The sequence below is a fragment of the Oratosquilla oratoria genome, chromosome 24 (assembly GCF_046742065.1).
Source record: "Oratosquilla oratoria isolate Oo_2021 chromosome 24, ASM4674206v1, whole genome shotgun sequence".
Lineage (NCBI taxonomy): Eukaryota > Metazoa > Arthropoda > Malacostraca > Stomatopoda > Squillidae > Oratosquilla > Oratosquilla oratoria.
The window spans coordinates 47,314,345-47,338,019 of record NC_134800.1 but is presented as its reverse complement, the minus strand read 5'-3'; the positions used below and the strand labels follow the sequence as shown (position 1 = coordinate 47,338,019).

The following is a 23,675-nucleotide window of genomic DNA, read 5'->3' as shown; positions in this document are numbered from 1 at the left end:
CCACCAAAAAATTATCTGATATTCCCCCACTCTCTCCCCTTAGAACATGTGCATCCAAAACTCTTCCTATTCTTCTGGTTACCACTATATAGTCTATTAAAGCCCTATCTACCACCCTTCCATCCACCACCCTCTCCCATGTGTATTTATGCTTGACTTTCTTCCTAAACATTATATTTGTTATCATAAACTCTCTTTCAAGACATATCTCCACCATCATCTCTCCACTACGATTTTTTTTCTTCTGGAACTCCACACATCCCAACTACTCCGTCTATTGGTTCATTTCCTACCCTAGCATTGAGATTTCCCATTACCACTACTTTGACATTTCTCCCTAAACCCTCAATGCACTCATTTAAAATTATCCAAAAAGCCTCCCTTTCCTCTACATTCTTTTCACTACCAGGCCCATATACACTTACAAAAACCCACATCTCCCTTCCCAGTTTCACCTTCATCCACATTAACCTTGAAGAAACCTTCCACTCCACCACACGTTTACCTATCTCTTCACTTACTAGTTTACCCCTTCTCTCCTTCATCCTTTCCTCACTCCTGACACCCTCCCAACTACATTCCCAGACTCAAACTTAGTTTCACTCAGTGTCAACACATCCATCTTTCTTCTCACAAATATATTGCCTATCTCTTCCCTTTTACTCTCATCTGTACCACATGGTGAGGAGGAGAGCAGGGATGGAAAGAGAGTTGGGAGACTGGGTTGATGAAAGAGTATTGGGATGTTTTGGATACATGGAAAGGATGAGTGAATAAAGATTAGTAAAAGAGGTGTGGAAGGCAGAGGTGGAAGGAGTGAACATGAGTGGGCGACCAAGGATGAGATGAATGGATGAGGTAAAGGGGGGCATTGGGAAAGAATGGAATGTCTGTTGAGGAAGGAAGGGAGAAGACAGAAGATAGGGGAGAATGGAGAATGGTTGTGTATGGATGATGCTGTAATGCATGGAAGGGAGTGGGTGAGGGATGGGGGATAAGGGAGTATGTGTGAATGATATTTTGACGCAGCCCGAAGGTATTTCTCCCCGTCTTCTCTTGTTCCGCATGGGAAGACGGAGAGGGAGGGAAGGTCGCCGATTAAATAAAGCGGCCTTGCTGTGGATGTGCTGTGTCTTGCTATATTGCTTCTGACCCAGGGCAGTGTGCGAGATGCAGGGATGACCCGTCATCCAGGAGGAACCAAGAAAAGAAGGAGGGAGGGGTGGTGAATGGGAGTGGAGTATGTGGGGATGAAATAGGTGGGAGTGGACTTGTGCCTTTGACTTTGACTACCTCCCTTGTAAGGGGAAAAAAGCCTTTGGTATATGTATGTATGTGCGTGCGAGTATATATATATATATATATATATATATATATATATATATATATATATATATATATATATATATATATATACCGTATATAATGTACAATTCACATGAAAGAATATGTACTGAACTGTATGAATACTTACATCTTTGACCTCGTTCTTGAGAGAGGACCAGAGCGCATCCCCAGCCGTGGACAAGGAGTAGCTGCGGCCCGTGGCGCCGTGGCGCCCCACCGCCAGGGACTGCTCGACGACGTCGTCCACGCCTACAGCGGCGGCCGCGGCTGCAGCTGCGGCAGCCGCCGCCGCCGCCACCTGACCGCCACACTGCCCCTGGAGGTCGTAGTACCGCATACGCTGTTCAATCTCGGGTTCGACCGTGTTGAACTTGTAGATAAGTTTGGTGCCGTCGATGTGGAATAGGATGCCGCGTTTGTAGTAAGTCCTGCAGGGAGGATCGGAGAGGAGGGGAGTGAATGTCAGAGTCCTTACACGTCTAAGTGCTGCCCCGGGGCAAAGTTAAAAAAAGAAAAAAAAAAAAAAAAAAAGTTACCCCCCACCCGCCATCACCACATCGCTACCATCCCTTATTACCTATTTTGGCTACTTGTTTGCGAAATAATCGAACAGATTTTATAATTTGTATTTAAGGCCAATTTCTTTTTTTATTCATCAGGTTACGGACACCAGAGATCCTTCCACTAAGGTCGGAGGGCGATTTTATATATATATATATATATATATATATATATATATATATATATATATATATATATATATATATATATATATATATATATATATATAAAGCTTTTAGGAGGTCATGTTGTCAGGTCGATTTTTTTTTTTTTTTTTTTTTTTTTTTTTTTTTTAGACCAGGCTGATGAGCACACAATCTACTGTATGTACCAAAATTTACATGTTTTTTACAAACAATATAGTTACTTTTTCACTTTGATCGTTACACCAGCGCTAGTCGGCAGTTCAGTGGAAATAAAAAAAGAGGAATTTCGCCTTCTTTTCTTTTATCATTATTATTATATTTTTTTTCCGGGTGTTCCAACGTCGGCAGCCCCGCAACCCAATGAATAGAAAAAGTCTGGCCTAATGTTCCAATTGCAGAAAGGATAAGGGAAAACATTTCACATTTTGTTTATTCTAACCCAAAATTCGTCGACTGCGGTAAAATATTCAGAGCTTCTTTGATCCTTTTTTGTCATCATTATTTTGTCAGCCTTGTGGGCGGCTAGTCCAGGTTAGAATTGCCGCCCCCTGGGGGGGGGACAGGATGTCTGTCCTTTTGGGGACAGAGGAATGGAGGAAGGGGAGAAATGGCATCAGACAGGGTCGACTTGGGGCAAAGACAATAGGTCCTCCTTACCTCATTCCTCGCGACATCTTCTCGTAGTTCATCTTAGGGTTCTTTCGCGTCATCCCCCACAGCTGGGCCACCATGTCAGACTCCATGATCCTGTGATGGCGGCGAGAGGAGAAAGATCAGGGTGGAGGGTGACGTGACGTCAGGGTGTAGGGTGACGTGACATCAGGGTGGAGGGTGACGTGACGTCAGGATGGAGGGTGACGTACAAAGGTGACATCAGGAGCGAAAGGAATTGGAATGGGTCAAGTTCTTGATCTTAAGATTCTTGAAGAAGGGATGAATTTTGCCTCGAATTCCCTACTGAAGGGTAAGGTTCTTAATGGAATCTCTCTCTCTCTTTCTCTCTCTCTTTCTCTCTCTCTCTCTCTCTCTCTCTCTCTCTCTCTCTCTCTCTCTCTCTTTCTCTCTCTCTCTTTCTCTCTCTCTCTCTCTCTCTCTCTCTCTCCCTAGGCGCACATGCATGTATGTATGTATGTATGTATGTATGTATGTATGTATGTATGTATGTATGTATGTATGTATGTATGTATGTATGTATGTATGTATGTATGTATGTATGTATGTATGTATGTATGTATGTATGTATGTATGTATGTATGTATGTATGTATGTATACTTCGTACCTGAAGATCCCCGCGGACCGGTCGATCCATCGGATGAAGACGGGGCAGTAGAGAGGGTCGTGGAGAAGGTCGAGCAAAAACCGCCACAGGAGAACTCGGGACCCGCCGCTGTTGCCTCCACCTGCAGAAAGTACAAGATGTCAGTTCTAGGATTACCCTTGGGCCGAGAGAGGGACATGAAGTCCCCGTGCAGGCCTCCTGCAGAAGGGAGACCTTCATTTGAAGGACTCTCCGTGGATTTAGAGTGGCCGTTGGAGGAAGTACTCCAGCGGGAGAGGGAGCCACAGAAAGCTGGTGGGTTGCCACTGGGAAGAGGAGGAGGAGGAGGAGGAGGAATGCAAACACAAAGGAACACAAAGAACAAATAACAACAGGCCTACTGGCCCTAACGAGGCTGTTTGTGTTTACTATACTAAGCTACAGTGAGAAAACAGGGCAACTAGGTAATAGAAGATGAACTAACACTACTGCTACCACTATCCTATCCAATTACGATGAAATGCCGGGTGGTCAGATCTTTTATTGCAAGGGATAATATTTTATTTGCGAATTAGAGTCCAAATATTTATCTAAGCGATTTTTAAATGTTGTTATTGTGTTACTTTCAACGACAGTGGAAGGTAACGAATTTCACACATTAACAACCCGGTTAAAGAAGAAGTACTTACTTTCATTCGAAGAAAATCTTTTACCAATTACTTTAAAATCGTGACGTCTTCTTGTATTTTATTGGTCTAATAAGAACTAATCTTCGACATTGATGTTGTCAAAGCTTTTGAACATTTTAAAAACCCCGATTAAATCTCTTCGCATTTTTCTTTTTGAAAGTAAAAATAAGTTTGGACTTTTAAGTCTTTCTTCATACGGCAGATTTCTCAGCCTTGGTATCATTTTAGTAATTCTCCGTTGCACTCTTTCTAGTTTACTAGTATCCTTCTGGTAGTATGGGGACCAAAATAGTACACGGTATTCGAGATGGGTACGGGCCAAGGAATTATTAAGGTTTAGCAATATTTTTTCTTATTTATTTTCGAAGACTCTTCCGATGAAGCCAGTCAAATTATTTGCTGTTTTAAAAACTTCTGAGCAATGTTGACTTGGCTTCAGGTCATTTGATATTAAAACTCCTAGATCTTTTTCTTTAGGAAGAGGAGGAGGAGGAGGGCAAGTAGAACAGGCAGTTAAAAGACACGAGCACCCACCCACCCACCCACTCACCTGGTTTCCCACTCCCGGGGTTGGGCGTGGTAGGTGTGAGCGGCTCCCCCGCGAGGCTGGTGGGCGTGGCCGGGAGAGAGGCGAAGACGGAGGGCGTCGTCGGCGTTCGCCTGGGGCTCGGCGAGGCGGTGGGCGAGCTCGGCACGGAGGCGGAGAAGACGCGGCGGGTGACGTCGACCGAGGATCTAGAGGTTGTGGAGATGGAGGTTGTGGTTTTCGTGGCGGCGGCGTCGTCCGAGGTCGAGGTGACTTTTTCCTGGGGCAGCAGGAGCTTTGCTGTGTCGACAAGGGAGAGCCCCTGGCGTGGAGGTAGACTGTTCTGCACCAGAGAAATGAGTAAAAAGACAAAAAGAAGAAAGGTAAACAAATGAATAAACTCAGGATGCTTGTTTGTACATCGACAACCATCACTAGAAAGTTTGGGTATTGTCGAAGTTCACCAAGTGTTCTTAATCTTTTTTTTTTTTTTTTTCATTATCATTATTCTTTTCATTAAGCGTCTGTAAATAAGCACCTTTGGACTACCCGGAGGCGGCGACCGAGCAGGAGAACCTTCTTCTCCTCCTCTTCCTCCTGTGTTCGTCGAAGGCAGGTACTGGACGACACCCAAGGGCGGAAGTGGCGGCGGGATAGTCTTCCCCCTTCCAGGAGGCCTCTGTCGCTGAGGCGCCTCCTTCGGCGATTCTTCCTCCGATCTCGGGCGCTTGTTGCTCTGCCGAAGTCGATGAAGAAGGAAAACGTGTGGGTGGGGAGTATCCGGTCTTAGAGAGAGACACAGGGTCACGGGAAGAGAAGATAAAACATGCATGCATACACACACACACACACACACTTTCAACGAACGGACGGCTTGACGAACGCTCTGAAGAAAAGTGAAGATTGTGGATACCAACGCAAAGAGAAGTGCCTTTTTGTATTTGCAGGGGGGGGGGAATTGCTCGTGAGGTAGAGGGAAAGTAAGGAAAGAGGAGAGGGGGAGGGATTACTGGGGAAATGGAAGGTAATGAGGAGGTGGAGGAAATGGCCCTGACGGGCCGCCGGGTAGACAAAAGACCCCAAGACGAGTTGGATGATGACATGTCTAATAGGAATGTGAAGATTAGAGGTATAGATAGGAGCAATATAGCAGAAAGTGATGAGAATATTTTCAAGGGATTTAAAGAGAGTGGGGGGGACTCAAACCCCCCCCCGACTGACAAGACTAGAGAAAGGTTGATAAGGTGATCGAAGACTTGGAGAGTAGGTTAGGTCATATGAACACCATTTTAAAAAGGGTTGAAAGATTGGAAGAACTGGAAAAGGCGAATAAAAACTTAACTGATGAAATAGAAGAACTAAAAAGACAGTTAAGAGAGGTAAAGGGGGAGAATGAGGAATTGAAGAAGAATAGTAAAGAAAACAGAGAAACAATATCTAAAGAAAGTAAAAATTGGAAGCAAACCCAAGAAGGAAATAAGATTTCATTCACTGACATAGTCAAACAGCAATTGAAAGAACATACTGAAGACTCAGTTATTAAAGTGATGAGACAAAAGGAGAATATAGTAAGGGATTTAGCAGACAAGAAGAAATGTATAATTATATTAGGAATGGAAGAGAAACACAACACAGATAGAACCACAAGAATCAAAGAGGAAAATGAAAAAGTAAGCCAATTACTAGAATCAGTTCAGGAAGATGAACCAGGAATTATGAAACAAATCGAAGAGAAATTTAGACTCGGAAAGTATAGCACAGACAAGACCAGACCAATTAAGATTAAATTCAAGTCACAAACAACGGCAGAGAATATCTTATCCAAAACAGGGAAACTAGCAACAAGTGAACAACACAAAAAGATATGGATAAAAAGAGAAATGAATAAAGAGGAAAGAGAGGAAGAAAAGCAGAAAAGACTGGAAGCTAAGACAAAAAACGAGAACAGAACGGAGTCAGAGAAAGAGAGATTCTATTGGAGAGTAGTGAACATGAAACTAAGGAAGTTCGACATACAAAAGAAAAACATAAGGGAAACAGAGAACACAATGGAAGTGGCAGAAAACTAAGAGTGTCTTACACAAATATAGATGGATTAATAACAGGATTGAATGAGCTGAATGATTATTTGAAAGAAAAAGAACCGGACATAATGGGAATTGTAGAAACAAAATTAAAAGGCCCACTACCACCCAACAGTGTAGGACATGATGCATACAATTATTGGATTAGAAACAGAGAGAAAAAACAAGGGGGTGGAGTTATGTTCCTGACTAAGAAGGATATAAACGTGAAAGGTGTCATATATGGAAAGAATACAGTAGAGATGATTATGATAGAAGTGGAAGACCGAGATAAGAAGAGCAGAAAATTTGTGATCAATTATGTGCCTCCGAAAACAGCCTCATGGGAGGAGAGTGAATATAAAAGTATGTTAGAGGACACAAAGATAGCATTAACTAAAATAATGGAAGACGGAGGAAGAATAGTTATGATGGGCGACTTTAATTGCAAAGAAATCTGCTGGGAAGAAATGACAGCAAAGAGTGGTGATGACTCATGGGGAAATGCTCTACTTGAGATGATTACTGACCATTCAATGACACAATGGATACAAGAGAACACTAGGTATAGAAATGAAGAAGAACCATCGAGGCTAGACTTAATAATTACATCTGAACCTAGAATAGTGGACAAGATTGAATATAAAACACCAATAGGTAAAAGTGACCACATATTGATTGAACTGGAACTTAATGAAGAAAAATATATGAAAAGAAATGAACAATATAGAAAAGGAAGAATGATGTATGAAAAAACAAACTTTGATAAAATAAGAGAATTCTTCCAACAAGAAAACTGGGAAGAAATATACAAAGAAGAAACATCAGTGGAAGAGAAATGGAATATTTTGACAAAAATTTACAAAGAAGGAGTGGAAAAGTATGTCCCAAGACAAAAACAAGAAAAAGAATATGTAAAATGCTGGTACAACAAAAGTTGTAGGGAGTTAAAAGACAAAAGAGACAAAGCCTGGACCGGATGGAAAAAAGACAGAAGACCTGAAAAATGGAAAATATATACTGGTTATAGAAATGAATATGTACAAAAGTGCAGAGAGGAAAAAAGAAAATATGAAAAAGATGTTATAGAAAAGTGTAAAGATCAACCAAAACTATTCTACAGATTTGTAAACAATAAACTGAAAAACAAACAAGACTTGGAGAAATTAAGACAAGGAGGAGTTGAATACACTGAGGAAATGGAAATGGCAGAAATTATGAACAAACATTTTAAATCAGTGTTTACAAGGGAAAATATACAACCTGAAGAGATTGAGTGGAAGGAAAAAGTCCCCCCTATGGAAGAAATAGAAGTAACAAAGAATGAAATATTGACACACTTGGGTAATTTTGATGTCAGAAAATCGCATGGGCCAGATGAAATAGCAAACTGGATTCTGAAAGAATGCAGGAATGAACTGGCAGACAAAATACATAGCATAATAAGCAGTTCCTTAAAAGAAGGAAAAGTTCCAGAAGATTGGAAAAAAGCAAATATAGTACCTATATATAAAGGAGGAAATAAAGAAGAACCTACCAACTATAGACCAGTCTCTCTAACAAGTACAATAGCAAAAATATGTGAAAGAATTATCAAAAGTAGATGGGTAAAATACTTGGAAAAAAACAACGTACTAAATCCAAGGCAATTTGGATTCAGACAAGGACGATCATGCGTCACCAATTTAATATGTTTCTATTCAAGGCTAATAGATATAATACAAGAAAGAGATGGATGGGCTGATTGTGCATTTCTAGACCTAAAAAAAGCTTTTGACAAAGTACCACATAAGAAGTTGATTAAGAAATTAGAATATGAAGGAGGAATACAAGGTAAATTGCTAAATTGGATGGAAGACTTTTTGCAAGAAAGAAAAATGAGAGTAGTGATAAGAGATCAGCACTCAAAATGGAATGAAGTAATAAGCGGTGTCCCGCAGGGAACAGTTCTGGCCCCAATAATGTTTGCTATATATATTAATGATATGGATGAAGGAATTGAAAGCTATATGAGCTTCTTTGCAGATGATGCAAAATTACTGAAAAGAGTGAAAACTGAAGAAGATTGTGAATCACTACAGAGAGATCTAAATAAAGTACAAGAATGGAGTAGGAAGTGGGAGATGGAGTTCAATACAAAAAAGTGTAGTATAATGGAATTTGGAAAAAGCAAAAACAGAATAACAGGATCATATAATTTGGGAGAAGAAGGAATAAAAAGAGTAGAAAATGAGAGGGACCTGGGAGTCATTGTTATGAATAATATGTCACCTGAGAAACATATAAATAAGATTTTTGGAGAAACTTATAATTTAATAAGAACAATCAAAGTGGCATTTACATACCTGGATGAAGAAATGGTGAGGAAAATCCTAATCACCCTGATAAGACCAAGATTAGAATATGCAGCAACGATATGGTCACCAAGTACAAAAAAATGTATAAAAAAACTTGAAAGAATACAAAGAGCAATTACAAAACTGGCACCAACACTCTCAAAACTATCATATGAAGAGAGACTACAAAAACTTAAACTACAGACACTAGAGCAAAGAAGAGAGAGAGGAGATTTGATAGCTATTTACAGAATCATGAAAGGCATAGAAATTACTGATAGAGAGAATCTGATAAAATGGGATGACAGAAATACAAGAGGACACGGAAAGAAAATAAAAAAAGACAACTATAGAAGAGATTTGAAAAAGAACAGCTTTCCTCACAGAGCAATAGACAGTTGGAACAAGTTAGATGAGAAAGTGGTGTGTGCAAAAACAATACATGAATTTAAAAATAGTTTAGATAAAATGAGATATGAAGACGGGACCTCACGAGCATAGCTCCCCTTCCCGTAAAATACAACTAGGTAAATACAACTAGGTAAATACACACACACTTCAACGAATGGACGGCTTAGAAGACGTTCTGAAGAAAAGTGAAGTCTGTGGATCCCAACGCAAAGAGAAGTGCCTAGTGTTTTTGCAGGGGGGGGGGGAAATTGCTCGTGGAGTAGTGGGAACGTAGGGAAAGAGGAAAAGGGGAGGGATTACTGAGGGAAATGGAAGGAAATGAGGAGGGAGTAGACTTTGACCAGCCAGACAAGCGGAAGGTAAACAAAAGACTTAGCGAGGATCAAATGTCTAATAAAAATGTAAAGATTAGAAGTATAGAGAGGAGCAATACAGAAGAAAGTGACGAGAATATGTTCCAGGGATTTAAAGCGGGGGGGGGGCACACAACCCCCCCCCCCCGACTGATAAGACTAGAGGAGAGAGTTGATAAGGTGATCGAGGACTTGGAGCGTAAGTTAGGTAACGTAGACTCCATTTTTCAAAGAATTGAAAGGTTGGAACAACTAGAGAAGGCTAACAGAAACTTAACTGAAGAAATAGAGGACCTAAAAAGACAGTTAGGAAATGTAAAGGAGGAGAATGAGAAATTGAAGAAGAAGAATAGTAATGAAAACAGAGAGAAACTAGCTACAGAAGCTAAAAATTGGAGAATAACTCAAGAAGGGGAATAAGGTTTCATTCACTGACATAGTCAAACAGCAATTGAAAGAACATAATGAAGACTCAGTTATTAAAGTGATGAGACAGAAGGAGAATATAGTAAGAGAATTAGCTGACAAAAAGAAATGTATAATTATATTAGGAATGGAAGAGAAACATAACCCAGATAGAACTGCAAGAATCAAGGAGGAAAATGAAAGAGTAAGCAGTTTATTAAAATTAGTCCAGGAAGATGAACCAGAAATTATAAAGGAAATTGAGGGAAAAATTCAGACTCGGAAAATATAGTACAGATAAAGACCAGACCAATTAAGATTAAATTCAGGTCACAAACAACAGCAGAGAAAATTTCTATCCAAGACAGGGAAAACTAGCAACAAATGATCAATATAAAAAAGGTATGGATAAAAAGAGAAATGAATAAGGAGGAAAGAGAGGCAGAAAAGCAGAAAAGAATTGAAGCTAAGGCAAAAAACGAGGAAAGAACGGAGTCAGAGAAAGAGAGATTCTATTGGAGAGTAGTGAACATGAAAATAAAGCAGTTCGACATACTAAAGAAAAACATAAGGGAAACAGAGAACACAATGGAAGTGGCAGAAAACTAAGAGTGTCTTACACAAATATAGATGGATTGATAACAGGATTGAATGAACTGAATGATTATTTGAAAGAAAAAGAACCGGACATAATGGGAATTGTAGAAACAAAATTAAAAGGCCCACTACCACCCAACAGTGTAGGACATGATACATACAATTATTGGATTAGAAACAGAGAGAAAAAACAAGGGGGTGTAGTTATTTTCCTGACTAAGAAGGATATAAACGTGAAAGGTGTCATATATGGAAAGAATACAGTAGAGATGATTATGATAGAAGTGGAAGACCGAGATAAGAAGAGCAGAAAATTTGTGATCAATTATGTGCCTCCGAAAACAGCCTCATGGGAGGAGAGTGAACATAAAAGTATGTTAGAGGACACAAAGATAGCATTAACTAAAATAATGGAAGACGGAGGAAGAATAGTTATGATGGGCGACTTTAATTGCAAAGAAATCTGCTGGGAAGAAATGACAGTAAAGAGTGGTGATGACTCATGGGGAAATGCTCTACTTGAGATGATTACTGACCATTCAATGACACAATGGATACAAGAGAACACTAGGTATAGAAATGAAGAAGAACCATCGAGGCTAGACTTAATAATTACATCTGAACCTAGAATAGTGGACAAGATTGAATATAAAAAACCAATAGGTAAAAGTGACCACATATTGATTGAACTGGAACTTAATGAAGAAAAATATATGAAAAGAAATGAACAATATAGAAAAGGAAGAATAATGTATGAAAAAACAAACTTTGATAAAATAAGAGAATTCTTTCAACAAGAAAACTGGAAGAAATATACAAAGAAGAAACAACTGGAAGAGAAATGGAATATTTTGACAAAAATTTACAAAAAAGGAGTGGAAAAGTATGTCCCAAGACAAAAACAAGAAAAAGAATATGTAAAATGCTGGTACAACAAAAGTTGTAGGGAGTTAAAGGACAAAAGAGACAAAGCCTGGAACAGATGGAAAAAAGACAGAAGACCTGAAAAATGGAAAATATTATACTGGTTATATAAATGAATATGTACAAAAGTGCAGAGAGGAAAAAAGAAAATATGAAAAAGATGTTATAGAAAAGTGAAAAGATCAACCAAAACTATTCTACAGATTTGTAAACAATAAACTGAAAAACAAACAAGACTTAGAGAAATTAAGACAAGGAGGAGTTGAATACACTGAGGAAATGGAAATGGCAGAAATTATGAACAAACATTTTAAATCAGTGTTTACAAGGGAAAATATACAACCTGAAGAGATTGAGTGGAAGGAAAAAGTCCCCCCTATGGAAGAAATAGAAGTAACAAAGAATGAAATATTGACACACTTGGGTAATTTTGATGTCAGAAAATCGCATGGGCCAGATGAAATAGCAAACTGGATTCTGAAAGAATGCAGGAATGAACTGGCAGACAAAATACATAGCATAATAAGCAGTTCCTTAAAAGAAGGAAAAGTTCCAGAAGATTGGAAAAAAGCAAATATAGTACCTATATATAAAGGAGGAAATAAAGAAGAACCTACCAACTATAGACCAGTCTCTCTAACAAGTACAATAGCAAAAATATGTGAAAGAATTATCAAAAGTAGATGGGTAAAATACTTGGAAAAAAACAACGTACTAAATCCAAGGCAATTTGGATTCAGACAAGGACGATCATGCGTCACCAATTTAATATGTTTCTATTCAAGGCTAATAGATATAATACAAGAAAGAGATGGATGGGCTGATTGTGCATTTCTAGACCTAAAAAAAGCTTTTGACAAAGTACCACATAAGAAGTTGCTTAAGAAATTAGAATATGAAGGAGGAATACAAGGTAAATTGCTAAATTGGATGGAAGACTTTTTGCAAGAAAGAAAAATGAGAGTAGTGATAAGAGATCAGCACTCAAAATGGAATGAAGTAATAAGCGGTGTCCCGCAGGGAACAGTTCTGGCCCCAATAATGTTTGCTATATATATTAATGATATGGATGAAGGAATTGAAAGCTATATGAGCTTCTTTGCAGATGATGCAAAATTACTGAAAAGAGTGAAAACTGAAGAAGATTGTGAATCACTACAGAGAGATCTAAATAAAGTACAAGAATGGAGTAGGAAGTGGGAGATGGAGTTCAATACAAAAAAGTGTAGTATAATGGAATTTGGAAAAAGCAAAAACAGAATAACAGGATCATATAATTTGGGAAAAGAAGGAATAAAAAAAGTAGAAAATGAGAAGGACCTGGGAGTCATTGTTATGAATAATATGTCACCTGAGAAACATATAAATAAGATTTTTGGAGAAACTTATAATTTAATAAGAACAATCAAAGTGGCATTTACATACCTGGATGAAGAAATGATGAGGAAAATCCTAATCACCCTGATAAGACCAAGATTGGAATATGCAGCAACGATATGGTCACCAAGTACAAAAAAATGTATAAAAAAACTTGAAAGAATACAAAGAGCAATTACAAAACTGGCACCAACACTCTCAAAACTATCATATGAAGAGAGACTACAAAAACTTAAACTACAGACACTAGAGCAAAGAAGAGAGAGAGGAGATTTGATAGCTATTTACAGAATCATGAAAGGCATAGAAATTACTGATAGAGAGAATCTGATAAAATGGGATGACAGAAATACAAGAGGACACGGAAAGAAAATAAAAAAAGACAGCTATAGAAGAGATTTTAAAAAGAACAGCTTTCCTCACAGAGCAATAGACAGTTGGAACAAGTTAGATGAGAAAGTGGTGTGTGCAAAAACAATACATGAATTTAAAAATAGTTTAGATAAAATGAGATATGAAGACGGGACCTCACGAGCATAGCTCCCCTTCCCGTAAAATACAACTAGGTAAATACACACACTTTCAACGAACGGACGGCTTGAAGAACGTTCTGAAGAAAAGTGCCGATTGTGGATCCCAACGCAAAGAGAAGTACCTTTTTGTATTTGCAGGGTGGGGGGAAATTGCTCGTGGGGCAGTAGGTAAGTAGGAAAAGAGGAGAAGGGGAGGGATTGCTGGGGAAATGGAAGGAAATGAGGATGTGGAGGACTTGGCCCAGGCAGACGGGCGTAAGGTCAACATGAAACGACCACCGGACCAGCTCAGTGATGACGAAATGGCAAATAAAAATGTAAAGATTAGAAGTATAGAGAGGAGCAATACAGTAGAAAGTGACGAGAATATGTTCCAGGGATTTAAAGAGGGTGGGGGGGACACAACCCCCCCCGACTGATAAGACTAGAGGAGAGAGTTGATAAGGTGATCGAGGACTTGGAACGTAAGTTAGGTAATGTAGACTCCATTTTCCAGAGAATTGAAAGGTTGGAACAACTAGAGAAGGCTAACAGAAACTTAACTGAAGAAGTAGAGGACCTAAAAAGACAGTTAGGAAATGTAAAGGAGGAGAATGAGAAATTGAAGAAGAATAGTAATGAAAACAGAGAGAAAATAGCTACAGAAGCTAAAAATTGGAGAATAACTCAAGAAGGGAATAAGGTTTCATTCACTGACATAGTCAAACAGCAATTGAAAGAACATAATGAAGACTCAGTTATTAAAGTGATGAGACAGAAGGAGAATATAGTAAGAGAATTAGCTGACAAAAAGAAATGTATAATTATATTAGGAATGGAAGAGAAACATAACCCAGATAGAACCGCAAGAATCAAGGAGGAAAATGAAAGAGTAAGCAGTTTATTAAAATTAGTCCAGGAAGATGAACCAGAAATTATAAAGGAAATTGAGGAAAAATTCAGACTCGGAAAATATAGTACAGATAAGACCAGACCAATTAAGATTAAATTCAGGTCACAAACAACGGCAGAGAAAATTCTATCCAAGACAGGGAAACTAGCAACAAATGATCAATATAAAAAGGTATGGATAAAACGAGAAATGAATAAGGAGGAAAGAGAGGCAGAAAAGCAGAAAAGAATTGAAGCTAAGGCAAAAAACGAGGAAAGAACGGAGTCAGAGAAAGAGAGATTCTATTGGAGAGTAGTGAACATGAAAATAAAGCAGTTCGACATACTAAAGAAAAACATAAGGGAAACAGAGAACACAATGGAAGTGGCAGAAAACTAAGAGTTTCTTACACAAATATAGATGGATTGATAACAGGATTGAATGAACTGAATGATTATTTGAAAGAAAAAGAACCGGACATAATGGGAATTGTAGAAACAAAATTAAAAGGCCCACTACCACCCAACAGTGTAGGACATGATGCATACAATTATTGGATTAGAAACAGAGAGAAAAAACAAGGGGGTGGAGTTATGTTCCTGACTAAGAAGGATATAAACGTGAAAGGTGTCATATATGGAAAGAATACAGTAGAGATGATTATGATAGAAGTGGAAGACAGAGATAAGAAGAGCAGAAAATTTGTGATCAATTATGTGCCTCCGAAAACAGCCTCATGGGAGGAGAGTGAACATAAAAGTATGTTAGAGGACACAAAGATAGCATTAACTAAAATAATGGAAGACGGAGGAAGAATAGTTATGATGGGCGACTTTAATTGCAAAGAAATCTGCTGGGAAGAAATGACAGTAAAGAGTGGTGATGACTCATGGGGAAATGCTCTACTTGAGATGATTACTGACCATTCAATGACACAATGGATACAGGAGAACACTAGGTATAGAAATGAAGAAGAACCATCGAGGCTAGACTTAATAATTACATCTGAACCTAGAATAGTGGACAAGATTGAATATAAAACACCAATAGGTAAAAGTGACCACATATTGATTGAACTGGAACTTAATGAAGAAAAATATATGAAAAGAAATGAACAATATAGAAAAGGAAGAATGATGTATGAAAAAACAAACTTTGATAAAATAAGAGAATTCTTCCAACAAGAAAACTGGGAAGAAATATACAAAGAAGAAACATCAGTGGAAGAGAAATGGAATATTTTGACAAAAATTTACAAAAAAGGAGTGGAAAAGTATGTCCCAAGACAAAAACAAGAAAAAGAATATGTAAAATGCTGGTACAACAAAAGTTGTAGGGAGTTAAAAGACAAAAGAGACAAAGCCTGGACCAGATGGTAAAAAGACAGAAGACCTGAAAAATGGAAAATATATACTGGTTATAGAAATGAATATGTACAAAAGTGCAGAGAGGAAAAAAGAAAATATGAAAAAGATGTTATAGAAAAGTGTAAAGATCAACCAAAACTATTCTACAGATTTGTAAACAATAAACTGAAAAACAAACAAGACTTGGAGAAATTAAGACAAGGAGGAGTTGAATACACTGAGGAAATGGAAATGGCAGAAATTATGAACAAACATTTTAAATCAGTGTTTACAAGGGAAAATATACAACCTGAAGAGATTGAGTGGAAGGAAAAAGTCCCCCCTATGGAAGAAATAGAAGTAACAAAGAATGAAATATTGACACACTTGGGTAATTTTGATGTCAGAAAATCGCATGGGCCAGATGAAATAGCAAACTGGATTCTGAAAGAATGCAGGAATGAACTGGCAGACAAAATACATAGCATAATAAGCAGTTCCTTAAAAGAAGGAAAAGTTCCAGAAGATTGGAAAAAAGCAAATATAGTACCTATATATAAAGGAGGAAATAAAGAAGAACCTACCAACTATAGACCAGTCTCTCTAACAAGTACAATAGCAAAAATATGTGAAAGAATTATCAAAAGTAGATGGGTAAAATACTTGGAAAAAAACAAAGTACTAAATACAAGGCAATTTGGATTCAGACAAGGACGATCATGCGTCACCAATTTAATATGTTTCTATTCAAGGCTAATAGATATAATACAAGAAAGAGATGGATGGGCTGATTGTGCATTTCTAGACCTAAAAAAAGCTTTTGACAAAGTACCACATAAGAAGTTGCTTAAGAAATTAGAAACTGAAGGAGGAATACAAGGTAAATTGCTAAATTGGATGGAAGACTTTTTGCAAGAAAGAAAAATGAGAGTAGTGATAAGAGATCAGCACTCAAAATGGAATGAAGTAATAAGCGGTGTCCCGCAGGGAACAGTTCTGGCCCCAATAATGTTTGCTATATATATTAATGATATGGATGAAGGAATTGAAAGCTATATGAGCTTCTTTGCAGATGATGCAAAACTACTGAAAAGAATGAAAACTGAAGAAGATTGTGAATCACTACAGAGAGATCTAAATAAAGTACAAGAATGGAGTAGGAAGTGGGAGATGGAATTCAATACAAAAAAGTGTAGTATAATGGAATTTGGAAAAAGCAAAAACAGAATAACAGGATCATATAATTTGGGAGAAGAAGGAATAAAAAAAGTAGAAAATGAGAAGGACCTGGGAGTCATTGTTATGAATAATATGTCACCTGAGAAACATATAAATAAGATTTTTGGAGAAACTTATAATTTAATAAGAACAATCAAAGTGGCATTTACATACCTGGATGAAGAAATGGTGAGGAAAATCCTAATCACCCTGATAAGACCAAGATTGGAATATGCAGCAACGATATGGTCACCAAGTACAAAAAAATGTATAAAAAAACTTGAAAGAATACAAAGAGCAATCACAAAACTGGCACCAACACTCTCAAAACTATCATATGAAGAGAGACTACAAAAACTTAAACTACAGACACTAGAGCAAAGAAGAGAGAGAGGAGATTTGATAGCTATTTACAGAATCATGAAAGGCATAGAAATTACTGATAGAGAGAATCTGATAAAATGGGATGACAGAAATACAAGAGGACACGGAAAGAAAATAAAAAAAGACAGCTATAGAAGAGATTTGAAAAAGAACAGCTTTCCTCACAGAGTAATAGACAGTTGGAACAAGTTAGATGAGAAAGTGGTGTGTGCAAAATCAATACATGAATTTAAAAATAGTTTAGATAAAATGAGATATGAAGACGGGACCCCACGAGCATAGCTCCCCTTCCCGTAAAATACAACTAGGTAAATACAACTAGGTAAATACACACTTCAGTGAACGGACGGCGTAGAAGACGTTCTGAAGAAAAAGTGAAAAATAGAGGATTCCAAAGCAAAGGAAGTACCTATTGTATTTGCAGGGTGGGGGGAAATTGCTCGTGGGGTAGTGGGAAAGTAGGGAAAGAGGAGAAGGGGAGGGATTGCTGAGGGAAATGGAAGGAAATGAGGAAGGAGAAGACTTGGCCCAGGCAGACAGACGAAATGTAAACATCAAAAAACGGCCCCCCGACCAACTGAGTGACGACGAAATGTCTAATAAAAATGTAAAGATCAGAAACATAGATAAGAGCAGTACAATGGAAGGTGAGGATGATAATTTCAAAGGATTTAATGAAAGGGCGGCGGATACCAACCTCCCCCGACTGACAAAACTGGAGGAAAAACTTCAACAAATGTCTGACAGCTGGGAAGTTAGGTTTGGCAAGATGACAAAAATCGCTGAGAGGTTTGAAAAATTGGAAGAACTAGAGAAGGCGAACAAAAACTTAACTGATGAAATAGAAAACCTAAAAAGACAGTTAAGAGAAGTAAAGGTGGAGAATGAGGAATTGAAGAGGAATATTAAAGAAAACAGAGAGGCCATAACTAAAGAAGCTAAGAATTGGAAAGCAACCCAAGAAGACAATAAAGTTTCATTCACTGACATAGTCAAACAGCAATTGAAAGAACATACTGAAGACTCGGTTATTAAAGTGATGAGACAAAAGGAGAATATAGTAAGAGATTTAGCAGACAAGAAGAAATGTATAATTATATTAGGAATGGAAGAGAAACACAACACAGATAGAACCACAAGAATCAAAGAGGAAAATGAAAAAGTAAGCCAATTACTAGAATCAGTTCAGGAAGATGAACCAGAAATTATGAAGCAAATCGAAGAGAAATTTAGACTCGGAAAGTATAGCACAGATAAGACCAGACCAATTAAGATTAAATTCAAGTCACAAACGACGGCAGAGAATATCTTATCCAAAACAGGGAAACTAGCAACAAGTGAACAATATAAAAAGGTATGGATAAAAAGGGAAATGAATAAAGAGGAAAGAGAGGAAGAAAAACAAAAAAGACTTGAAGCTAAGGAAAAAAACGAGAAAAGAACGGAGTCAGAAAAAGAGAGATTCTATTGGAGAGTAGTGAATATGAAACTAAAGAAAGTCGACATACAAGAGAAAAACAAAAAGGAAACAGAGAATACAATGGAAGTGGCAGAAAACTAAGAGTGTCTTACACAAATATAGATGGATTAATAACAGGATTGAATGAGCTGAATGGTTATTTGAAGGAAAAAGAACCAGACATAATGGGAATTGTAGAAACAAAATTAAAAGGTCCACTACCACCCAACAGTGTAGGACATGATGCATATAATTATTGGATTAGAAACAGAGTGAAAAAGGAAGGGGGTGGAGTTATGTTCCTGACTAAGAAGGATATAAACGTGAAGTGTGTCACATATGGAAAGAATACACTAGAGATGATAATGTTGGAAGTAGAAGACAGAGATAAGAAGAGCAGAAAGTTTGTGATAAATTATGTGCCCCCGAAAACAGCCTCATGGGAAGAGAGTGAACATAAAAGTATGTTAGAGGACACAAAGATAGCATTAAACAAGATAATGGAAGAGGGAGGAAGAATAGTTATGATGGGCGACTTTAATTGCAAAGAAATCTGCTGGGAAGAAATGACAGTAAAGGGTGGAGACGGCTCATGGGGAAACGCTCTACTTGAGATGGTTACGGACCATACAATGACACAATGGATACAGGAGAACACTAGGTATAGAAATGAAGAAGAGCCATCGAGACTAGACCTAATAATTACATCCGAACCTAGAATAGTGGACAAAATTGAATATAAAACACCAATAAGTAAAAGTGACCACATATTGATTGAACTGGAACTTAATGAAGAAAAATATATGAAAAGAAATGAACAATATAGAAAAGGAAGAATGATGTATGAAAAAACAAACTTTGATCAAATAAGAGAATTCTTTCAAAAGGAAAACTGGGAAGAAATATACAAAGAAGAAACAACAGTAGAAGAGAAATGGAATATTTTGACAAAAATTTACAAAAAAGGAGTGGAAAAGTATGTCCCAAGACAAAAACAAGAAAAAGAATATGTAAAATGCTGGTACAACAAAAGTTGTAGGGAGTTAAAAGACAAAAGAGACAAAGCCTGGACCAGATGGAAAAAAGACAGAAGACCTGAAAAATGGAAAATATATACCTGTTATAGAAATGAATATGTACAAACGTGCAGAGAGGAAAAGAGAAAATATGAAAAAGATGTTATAGAAAAGTGTAAAGATCAACCAAAACTATTCTACAGATTTGTAAACAATAAACTGAAAAACAAACAAGACTTGGAGAAATTAAGACAAGAGGGAGTTGAATACACTGAGGAAATGGAAATGGCGGAAATTATGAACAAACATTTTAAATCAGTGTTTACAAGGGAGAACATACAACCTGAAGAGAATGAATGGAAAGAGAAAGTCCCCCCTATGGAAGAAATAGAAGTAACAAAGAATGAAATATTAACACACCTGAATAATCTTGATGTCAGAAAATCGCATGGACCAGATGAAATAGCAAACTGGATACTGAAAGAATGCAGGAATGAACTGGCAGACAAAATACATAGCATACTAAATAGTTCCTTGAAAGAAGGAAAAGTTCCAGAAGATTGGAAAAAAGCAAATATGGTACCTATATATAAAGGAGGAAATAAAGAAGAACCTACCAACTATAGACCAGTCTCTCTAACAAGTACAATAGCAAAAATTTGTGAAAGAATTATCAAAAGTAGATGGGTAAAATATTTAGAAAAAAAAAACAAAGTGTTAAATCCAAGGCAATTTGGATTCAGACAAGGACGATCATGCGTCACCAATTTAATATGTTTCTATTCAAGGCTAATAGATATAATACAAGAAAGAGATGGATGGGCGGACTGTGCATTTCTAGACCTAAAGAAAGCTTTTGACAAAGTACCACATAAGAAGTTGATTAAGAAATTAGAAACTGAAGGAGGAATACAGGGCAAACTACTAAATTGGATGGAAGACTTTTTGCAAGAAAGAAAAATGAGAGTAGTGATAAGAGACCAGCACTCAAAATGGGATGAAGTAATAAGCGGTGTTCCGCAGGGAACAGTTCTGGCCCCAATAATGTTTGCTATATATATTAATGATATGGATGAAGGAATTGAAAGCTATATGAGCTTCTTTGCAGATGATGCAAAACTACTGAAAAGAGTGAAAACTGAAGAAGATTGTGAATCACTACAGAGAGATCTAAATAAAGTACAGGAATGGAGTAGGAAGTGGGAGATGGAGTTCAATACAAAAAAGTGTAGTATAATGGAATTTGGAAAAAGCAAAAACGGAATAACAGGAGCATATAAATTGGGAGAAGAAGGAATAAAAAAAAGTAGAAAATGAGAAGGACCTGGGAGTCATTGTTATGAATAATATGTCACCTGAGAAACATATAAATAAGATTTTTGGAGAAACTTATAATTTAATAAGAACAATCAAAGTTGCATTTACATACCTGGATGAAGAAATGGTGAAGAAAATCCTAATCACCCTGATAAGACCAAGATTGGAATATGCAGCAACGATATGGTCACCAAGTACAAAAAAATGTATAAAAAAAACTTGAAAGAATACAAAGAGCAATTACAAAATTGGCACCAACACTCTCAAAACTATCATATGAAGAGAGACTAGAAAAACTTGAACTACAGACACTAGAGCAAAGAAGAGAGAGAGGAGATTTGATAGCTATTTACAGAATCATGAAAGGCATAGAAATTATTGATAGAGAGAATCTGATAAAATGGGATGATAGAAAAACAAGAGGACACGGAAAGAAAATCAAGAAAGACAGCTATAGAAGAGATGTGAAAAAGAACAGTTTTTCTCACAGAATAATAGACAGTTGGAACAAGTTAGATGACAAAGTGGTGTGTACAAAAACAATTCATGAATTAAAAAATAGTTTAGATAAAATGAGATATGAAGACAGGACACCACGAGCATAGCTCCCCTTCCCGTAAAATACAACTAGGTATATACAACTAGGTAAATACACACACACACGAAAAAAAAAATGCACAAGGCTAAGAACCCTAGAAGAACGAAGGTTGTATTACGTGTAGGACTAACCAGGTCGCATGGACTGGAGGACCTCCTCTTCCCGGGCCCGATCTCCCTGGCTTCTTCGTCAGAATGGGGCGGCTGGGACAGCGCGGCCATCGATGAGAAGAGTCCCGTCGTGAACCCGCTCTGCTGCATCGCGTTCCGCTCCACTCTCAGGCCGGAGATCTCGAGCTCTTCCGCCAGCTGCGGAGGATTAGAATCCCCAATGATGACTGATTGTGTAGGGGAGATACTTTGGCTCCTAAGAATTGCGTGGGGAGATCCTTTGGCTCCTAAGACCTGACTTTTGTTTGTTCTTTGGGTTACGGACACCATGGATCCTCCCCCTTTAGGTCGGTGGGCGAAAAAAAAAAAAAAAAAAAAAAAAAAACACCCGAGCACATTCATATATGTATATATAAAGTTTTTAGGAGGCCATGTTGTTAGATCGGAGGAAATATATATATATATATATATATATATATATATATATATATATATATATATATATATATGTATGAATGTATGTATATATTTATCTATCTATTTATCTAATTGTTTATTTATTTATTTATTTTTCAGTTTTGTTTCATTTATACCTTCTCACTGGCTAGGCTGATGATGGGTGCACAAGCTATTGCATGTACCAAGATTGGGATATTTTCTACAAACAGGAAGCCCACTTTTTTTTTTTTTTTTTTTTTTTTTTAAGCTTTGATCGTTATACCAGCACTTGTCGGCAGTTCGGCGGAAATAGAGAAGACGGATTTCGCAGGTTTTTATTTTAATTTCGGTTTTTCCAACGTCGGCAGGCCCGTAACCTAATAGATTAAAAAGTCTGACCTAAATGGCTGGTTGGAGGGGGGATGAGAGGTGGGGGAGGTGCTGCGTTTCTCCTCCTTCGAAGGAAAACACTCACCCTTGAGAAGTCGAACTGGACCCTTGGAGGATCACCACGAAACCGTTTAATCAACACCCCACACGCGGCCGGAGCTGCCTTCGTCACTGATGGATGTACCTTCGGCAGGAGAGTCAGCAACTCAGCGTCCTCTCTCCAAGCTGAGGCCGCAGCGATGCAGGGGGCCCTAGAACACGCCCTCGTATCCCACTCTAATTCCGTGGTTATCCACACCGACTCCCTGAACCTATGAGCTGCTTGCAACACGCAGAGCCAGGAGACAATGTCCACCTACTCACTAATATCCTTGCTCTCCTGCACAAATTACACCGCAAAGGACGGAACGTCATTATCAACTGGGTGCCAAGTCACGCCGGTATCTATGGCAACGACCTCGCTGACGCGGCATCCGCGGCTGCTCGCCAGCACCCCAGGGTCGACGTCCAGATCCCCCAAAGCAGGAGCCAGCTCAAACTCCGAACCAGGGCATTAGCATGCACGCAGTAGCGCCTCCAACACAGTCTGGAGGCAGAGGTTTCCCAACGGGTGAGGTGGTGGTACAAGAGGGTGACAACATTATGAATCCCTAGTACTCCCCCGCTCCATTCCCAGACGGGTAGAAAAGCTGCTCTTCAGGCTGCGTCTCGAGGACCGTTGCTTCTGGCAACTGAATCCCAGGTGTACCACGGAAGACCGCCGGTGAAACCACTGCCGTGCCGAAAACGCCGAAGACTCCTGCACTACCTAAGCGACTGCCCCGCCACCTCTTTCCTCAGACGGGGACTACCGGCGCCCCTTCCCCCCTTGAAGGTTTTGTGAGCCGCCTCTGCATCCTTCAAAGCCCCTATGAGCTCCGTCAGCTACTTGAGTGTCCGCCGCCGCTCTAATAGCTGTAGCTTCTCTATTCCGCTGCCCCCGTCTCCATGCTCCTCTGATA

General features: G+C 38.3%; 1 protein-coding gene across 1 annotated transcript in view; it reads right to left on the bottom strand.

Annotated features, from left to right (window-relative positions):
* LOC143038617 (uncharacterized) overlaps positions 1 to 23,675 on the bottom strand; it is a 46,131-nt gene that overhangs the window by 3,345 nt on the left and 19,111 nt on the right. The window contains exons 4-9 of the mRNA XM_076208071.1: positions 21,868 to 22,044; positions 5,067 to 5,264; positions 4,553 to 4,871; positions 3,335 to 3,455; positions 2,712 to 2,801; positions 1,475 to 1,775 (exon numbers count right to left, since the gene is read on the bottom strand). Of these exons, the coding sequence (XP_076064186.1) occupies positions 1,475 to 1,775; positions 2,712 to 2,801; positions 3,335 to 3,455; positions 4,553 to 4,871; positions 5,067 to 5,264; positions 21,868 to 22,044 (1,206 nt within the window). The remainder of the gene's footprint in view (positions 1 to 1,474; positions 1,776 to 2,711; positions 2,802 to 3,334; positions 3,456 to 4,552; positions 4,872 to 5,066; positions 5,265 to 21,867; positions 22,045 to 23,675) is intronic.